Here is an 8,012-nt window from a genome sequence, read left to right as displayed (position 1 = left end):
AGCGAAAGGAATAAAGACAGCTACAACTAAAAATACTTGGGAAATACACTGCAGATGTGTTATTTCATTGTTTTCTGAAAAAGAGTTCTGCTGTCATCGGAGGAAGAAATTATATCGTTCTGCAGACAGGCTCTAAAAGGCTATTTCAGCTACAATATGGGAAAAGCAGCTTATATAGAAAAGCAAAACAGCTGATGACAGAAGTACAAGAGAAACCAGGAAGGAGAATGAAGAAATTTGATACTAGTGTCCTTTGGATATGTAAAAATTAGTGCATCCTGTAGCAGTAGTTCATATATGAAAACTGCTGCTTACTGACTTCAGAAAGCTTAAGCTTTGTGACTGTTCTGCACTTTCCTTGAAAAAGGAGGTTTCATGGATACAAAAATGTGGGAATAAAGAAACGTTAATACCTACAAAGGTAATTTCTTAGATTCCATCATATTTTCGACCAACTCCTCCAAGTCTTATTTTTTTACTTTCAAAATCAGTTTTACTGTCACCTGACTGCTGCAAACCAAATGAAGGTCATTTCAGATAATTAAATCCAAGGGTGAAAAATCATGCTATTGCAAATCCCACTGGGAAAAAAAAAAAACCCACAGTGAAACAGGCTGAAAACTGCTTGCTCCTCAATTCTGTAAACAGACAGTCCACATTTGACACTCCAAAATGCAATAAAAAAATACAGTAAGCACTACAAGTGTTGAACAACCAAATTACTCAGTTGAGACTCCTCTTCCTGATCTTTAAATACTGCTTTCTGAGATCCTTACATTACACCTGCATTTTCCAAAACAGTATTTAGATTGAAGCAGCTGCAGCTGAATGGACACCCTGATAACATGGTTTTAATGGCGCTAAATCACCATGGAGTCTGACATTAAGAAGGGTAGTACAAAGATGAATGACATCTCTGAAAATCAAACTGAAACGTCTTATAATCTGACAAGCGTGACACCAAAACTCTGGGGAACACTTTAATACAGAAATATGGCTTGAACCCTTCATGGAATGAGTAGGGATGATCTTCAAGAAAGGCTTTCTCATTCTAAGCTCTCTGCCTTGACCATTCTTTCAGGTAGGAAGTCTAAGAAGACACCATTATTTCTCAGGAAGAAAACAGCAAACTGACAATAAAAAAGTCCTCCATCCAAACTTGTCTATAAGAAACAACTGATAACAGCCAAAGTGAAAATGCAACGTTGAAACTACTTTTTTTAGTAGTTCAAAATAAGAAACCAGCCATACATACATAGCATATGCATAAATAAGACTTCCCATCATTCATGTATAGTTTCTTGCATTAGAAGATAATCTTTTCCATATACAGTATTATTTCCATCTTGAAGTAGTTCTGCACAAACTGGCACTAAATTCTGCTTTTTGTTGTTAAGCCCACCTTCCATTTAAATCTTAAATTATTACAGTCCTGACAGGCTGTACTTGAAGGTTGAAAGGCCAAATAAAGATTATTTTTCAACTCCTACAGAAAATAATGAGACTTGTCCAGTTTTATTTCCAAACAGATTTAAAAGAAAACAGTGAGATTTTGGGTGACTAGAAAAATCTCCCTTCCAACATAAGAAACAGCCTCAAATAAAGACTTAAGTTCCTTTCTTTAAAAATCCAGAAATAGGTAATGGAGACAAGTGACCATCTTTACTGTTGCTATCTTTACTGTGCATGAAAGATAGTCTGTGAGGGGAAAGATCCTCAAGACCCTTAAAAATGCACTTTGGAAGGGTAACAATCAAAACAAGTCACATAAATTGTGTCTGCAGTAGCACCCTGAATTTTGGTGTTTGTCAAGACAGAAGTCTTGTATTCATCAAACCAGAAAAAGGATAGTTTAACAGTCAGGTCAGGGGATGGTGAGCCTACACAAGAACTTCAGGTTTGTGAATAAAAAATAAACATTTGCATGCATAAATGTATGAATGTATGTGTATATTATAGAGAAAACATAGCCAGGATGTATATGGAGACTGGATGTGAAGACATACCCAGTCAAAACTGCCAGTAAGCCTCGAGGACAGGAAGATGGTGTCACATGCAGTGATTCAGAACAGAAGTATAGCTGAATGGTTGGTACATGACAAAAGGAGACTAAGAGCACGTTGAGTTTCAGTTCATCATCAGATGTTCACAAGCATACTAGAGACACATGACACTGTTTTAGTTGGAACAGAAAGAAATAGTATTGGAACATGAAACACGTGCATAGAGATAGAAAAAAAAAGTGTTTATGAATGAGGTTATCTGAAGATAAAGGGTAAAAGGAGGGAATATAAAACTAGAGACATATATGCTGAAGAAAGAGGACTTGAAATTAAATCGTGAAAGAAGCTGAAGCCAGAGCAAAGTCAGATAAAGGAAGACTGTCACCAAAGATAAAAAGGCACAAACTATGTGTATGTAGGCTGAAGGCTTGTATTAATGGAAAATGGAGAAGAATGAGAAAATGAGAGAAAGCTGACCAGAATCACAGAAGACAAATGCTAGTAATGCAGAGAAGAAAAACCAGCACAGGAAAAGATGATGTCAATAGATAGGATGTTATCTCATGGCAGGAAAAGCTGTAAGTTAGTTCTGATGGCATAATTACAGAAATCTTAAAATACTGGATCCTAACATTTCTCAATAAAGACAAGCTAAATATTTTCTTTCAATTGTAGGCTAATCTACCTACACAATTTTCTTTACAAGCTTGATCATATTATAATCCCCAGATATTTTATTTAAAAATATGTATTAATTAATTTCAACTTACTAATATATGAGCCACTGTTGATTTCAAGGCAGACTTAATCAGAGTAGCTTTATTTGTTGCGAACTTTGTAATAAACACTACTTACGGTTAACAGCAGAAGAAACAAAACATTGAGATAATCTTATTATATTTCACAGTAACTCATAAATTTAAATACATTCTTATTCTCATTAATGTGTCAAATGTCTCATTTTAAAACTTCTCTTTAGCAATAAACAACAATCAAATGAGAATTCAAGAAATCAGTGCTCCCACAAAGGAGGAAAAGAGAGATTACACTCAAGTTGAACTAAAATAAGCAGTACTTAAACAAAGGCTTTCTTTGCCTACAGTGCACAAAAATCCTGGAAGCAATTTTTTCTGTAATAACATCTATTTACTCTAGGGAATAATTTCATTTATCGTGGAAGATAGAGCTGCTTTTAACTTAATTCTACTGCCATTTAGGAACATAGAAAAGCATGGCAGCAAGACGAGAAAACGGACTCCAGCAAACACAAACAGATCCAATGCCACTGTAAAACTTGCCCAGAAAGAGTCTATGATAACTCATTAAAACCTTGCATTTAAATTAATATGATGTGTGGGAGACTTAGTTTCATAGGCTAAGATTTGTGAATATTACAGTTTCTTCATGTCAGTGCACATGAAGAAACTAATGTTCAGAATGGGTCTATACACCGTAGAAAAGAGGAGGGAGAACCAAGTCCATGCTAGGGAAGCATCTGTGTCATCAGTGCATTTTCTGTAATGAGAACAGGTATGTTTGGTAACTATTGTAATAACAACGTGAAACAAAAAACTAATTACTACAGAGAGTACCAAAAATATTTAAACTCTCTAACCTGAATGAATCTTCATTTCCACTTTAAAGGGTAAACTTTTTCTATTGTAATATTGTTGGAACTTCATGAAAATTTCTCCAGTCCCATTAGCACTACTGCCTGTTTGTGAATCTCACTGCCAACATATCATATAGGGCACCTGTAGTAAAACCTGTATGTAAACATTGGCCGCTACTTTTCATATAAGATCCTGTATTCAGCCACTTGAAGCTTCCTGCATATTACCAATTTAAGCTGAAATTCTTCATGTTGTATATAACTGGTTTTGTAGCTGCTTGCTTTTAATTCAGCAAATCATTTCATAGAATCATAGAATAGTCTGGACTGGAAAGGACCTTAAGATCATCCAGTTCCAAACCCCCTGTCATGGGCAGGGACACCTCGCACTAAACCATGTCACCCAAGACTCCATCCAACCTGGCTTTGAGAACACTGCCAGGGATGGAACATTCAACCATCCAACATCAGCCATCCAACACTCATTATGCCTGAGCTTTCTAAAAAATAAACTTCACACAAGCTCAATACAGCCTTGTTTGAATGAAGCATCTAAATTCTTCAAATGCTCTGTCTGTCATGAGGCATAATTCAAACCAGAGCTGCAACAGCCTGAATGTCTTTTCTCTCACTCCTTCAGAATGCCTTTAGGTCTCATTGTGGTGCAAAGAAAAGAAAACGAGGGCAAAGAAAATGTCACTTAGTTGCACTGAACTATTTCAGTGGGCACCAAAACTGCAAGGAGAAATTAGTTTCACTGGAAGCAAAGCAGTATAAGGAGGTGGGTATAGAAGGGAAACCAGAGAGAAGAGACAAAAGAAAAGATTCAGACTAGAATAAGCATTGGCTTAACAGAAACATGGAAGGGTCCAAATGGATGGTTGAACATATCAGTAGCCACCAGCACATACTTCAGTCAAGTATGGGAATAAAACCATGGATTCCCAAGTTTTATATTTCCTCTTTTTATAACAGATTTGAAACAAGAACACCTTATCACACTGAAGTCGTATGAAACTCTGCTGCACTTCTCTGTCTTGGTACAATGCACTGGCACTAATTAGGAATCTAATGTTGGGTAGCTTAATGCTTTGCTAAATTTCTCATTTCCTCTTTGCTTCCTGACCTAATTTCACACAGTAAAACAGTCTTCCTCACCATAAGGACCTCTTTTCAGCTTCTTGTTTGAACTTCAGTCAAGTGAACATATATAACAATTTATAACAAGATTTGTAGTATAAAACTGATGATAATTTAAATTGCCTTTTAGTTTCAACCCTCTTGCTAGCCAGTGGTGCTGGCCAATGATTTCTGGATGGAAATACAATCCTGTCATAAACTTTTCTGCTTTCAGTAGTATCCATATAAGCCTCTTCTGTCTTTTTGAGTTGAACAAACAGATTTCTGGCCACCAGGAATTCCTTAACATTGGGGAAAATACAAAACTGCCGAAGGACCAAAACCTGATACTGGAATTTCCAAAGCTTCTTTTCCAATTCTTTTAAATCACATCTTGGAAATTCAAGAACTCAGGGGTTGTATGTAAAAACTGAGTGGGACTGGATTCTTTCCGCGGAAGTCAGGTATATAGAAAATTAGACTCATCATAAAAATCTAATAATTAACCGTAACTAAGGAACAGGTTCTTGCCAATAGAGTACTATGTTTTTTTGAGAATATGCTTTTACATTGTTCCAGATTATTTGTAGTATGTGTTGAAGAAATCTAATGAAGTTGAGAAGGACAGCCTTAAGGAGAAGCACATAGCACATTTAATGAAAATATTAATAAATTTTGGGTTTAAGCGAGGCCAACATTGTGGTTGCTGTCTATACAGGAGTCTTTTTTTTTTTTTTCTCCTCCTCACTGCCACTCTACTAATATGAATTACCCTGTCAGAACATTCTAAACAGATTAAATTGAAGAATTACTTCAGTTACATTGTAGGGCACTGCAATGAAAAACAAAAGGCAAGAGCTAAGTTGTTATAAAAGAAAGAATAGCAGAAATACTAAATTTTACGTTGTTATCACCTATTTTTTCTGAAAACAGTACCATTGGTGTTTATAGAAATTAAAGAATCTTGGGAATTGTTTTCTCTTTGAAATTACAGGTCAGTTAAAAAACCATTATAAGCAGCCAAACATACAGAACACAACAAGAACACTGAGAAATAAAAAAAGAATTTAAAAACTACTTAAAATGTTTAGCTCACCTTTCCAACAGCAGCAGCCACTCTGTTGGTCTCCCCTGCTCTTTGCTTTCATTACAGTGTCCAGCATTATGGCTGAAGGAATAGAGTACAGCAGAACCCTGCTAATTGACCTTACTAATTCACATTCCTCATCATTTGCACACCAAAATTTGCCACCTTCCCAACTTCCTAGGTAAAATAACACCAAAAATCCTGCAGAGATGGCTTCTACCATTCAAAATCTCATCACATTAATAAATATGCTACACAATATTGACTAGTATATTATTATTACCATCAAAATGTAAACTAAATTAGTTTCATAAAGAAAATATGTTTCTTCAAAACATCATCATGTACCATGGCACTGACTTATTCATTTTCAAACTCTGACATCAACAAAAGGACTGCCTGGCACTGAATTAGGGAGGCTCTACTGTACTTAAAATCATAATGTTCTCATTGATACACTTTTATCTACAATTTTCTTCAGACTGCACTGCATGGGAATACAGCAATTACATTTAACTATGTCCTGCTATCTATTATAATTATTGTCCTATCACTATTTCAATTACCCAGACTTTCAGAAGATTATACATTGTTTAGTGTTTCACTTTTTCTCCTACACAGATTTTTTTTTCAATGCAATATATAATACCAAGTGAAATGCAGCCTCTGTGTGTACTCTGACATTTTAATGAAATCCTACTTGTCACTTGATTTTCCAAACCAAAAGATAAATTATCCAAAAATATCACAGACTACACCTCTGCCTCAAGACAAAAATCAGAAGCATGATTCATTCCTGACTGCCAATCTTTTAATATAAACAATAAATCATATGGCATTTCTGATCTGGAATGATGTTTGTCAAGTTTAGACCAGTTACCAGTTCGATGCAATCCCCATACTTCTCCAGAAAAAAAAAGACAGCATATTACCACATTGAATTAATCAGATTGACAACTGTGAAAAAGTCTTACTGGTCTGACATCCCCACACGAGTTGGTAAATTGCCGTGCCAAGCCAAAATCCAGCATATAACACTTCCTACAGGTGCTAGGAAAACGTCCCATTGCGAAGTTAGACTGGGAAGAAAAACAAATACAGATAGATACACATATATATACACATACACATTTCAATATGTGCACATACCAATACAGTAACACAATCATAGAAAATCCACATTCTACTTATTTATTCTTTCTTCCATATTTTCAGTTCTACTAAACTCCCACTAAGTTTGAAAAAAACATTAAGAAAATCACACATCCAACTTAGCATATCTGAAAGCAGACTCTATGGTAAAAGGAGATTGTCAACTTACTTCAGCACTTAGAATATATTGATTTTTTGGCAAGAATTTTCCAGTCATGGCTCCCACTTATATATTTTGATTTGGACATCTCAAAAAAACCTACCAACCCAGAAGATAACATGCTCATCTAAACAAATGCACTAATATATATGCAGAATACAGAATAAGGAGTGCAAACTGCCTTTTCCTTTTGATGGAAGGGGGAAGAGCCAGGTTTAAGTGGAATAAAAATAAACAAATAAACAAACCAAACACACACCAAAACAACCAAACAGTAAGAGCTGGAAGGTCAGTGAGGACTTAGGTAATTAATTCTGAAAATCTCCAGTAAATTTTCTCATTTGCCTTTATGGATTAACATTCCATGTTAGACCTTTAACAAAATTCTTCAACACTGCTAATTTACGGTGTTCAAACATGTTGGCTAAACTAGTTCAAGTCTCTCCCCCATCAAATCCCCTTAAAATGGATTACATGATATAAAAAAAGATCAAGCTAAAAACAAGTCCTGTCAAATGGAATTGAAGCTACACATCTGAGCAAGCTGGAAGCTTAACACAATTAACTCTGAAAAACTAGTTTTCTTATTCCACTATGTGAAACAGCAGTACTCTTCCATATAAACCTGAAATTCACAGCTGCTTCAATGTGTAAGGCTGAGGGTAAAACCCAATCAAAACCATGAACTGAAATGAGTGTGATCAACATTGCTTTTAAATGGAACAGAATTCAGCATGGCCTAATTCATCATGTAGCAAATAACCAACCAAGGATGTCAAGATTTCAGCTCAGCACAAAGCTTGCTTTTAGTATCATCCATCTAGAAGATACATAACAAAAGATAAAATGGACTTGTACTTTTAAGCCAAGAAAACTGCA

The 8,012-nt window shown here is 35.4% G+C and overlaps 1 protein-coding gene across 1 annotated transcript in view; it reads right to left on the bottom strand.

Moving 5' to 3' along the window:
• TTBK2 (tau tubulin kinase 2) overlaps window positions 1-6,900 on the bottom strand; it is a gene marked incomplete at its 5' end in the record, with an annotated part of 47,730 nt that extends 40,830 nt beyond the window's left edge. Inside the window, one exon of the mRNA XM_010015825.1 lies at window positions 6,796-6,900. Coding sequence (XP_010014127.1) covers window positions 6,796-6,900 — 105 coding nt within the window. The remainder of the gene's footprint in view (window positions 1-6,795) is intronic.
• Between the last annotated feature and the right edge of the window lie 1,112 nt (window positions 6,901-8,012).

This window comes from Nestor notabilis, unplaced genomic scaffold, assembly GCF_000696875.1.
Source record: "Nestor notabilis isolate BGI_N333 unplaced genomic scaffold, ASM69687v1 scaffold3186, whole genome shotgun sequence".
In the NCBI taxonomy this organism is placed as follows: Eukaryota; Metazoa; Chordata; class Aves; order Psittaciformes; family Psittacidae; genus Nestor; species Nestor notabilis.
This window is presented reverse-complemented; position numbering and strand designations above follow the sequence as displayed.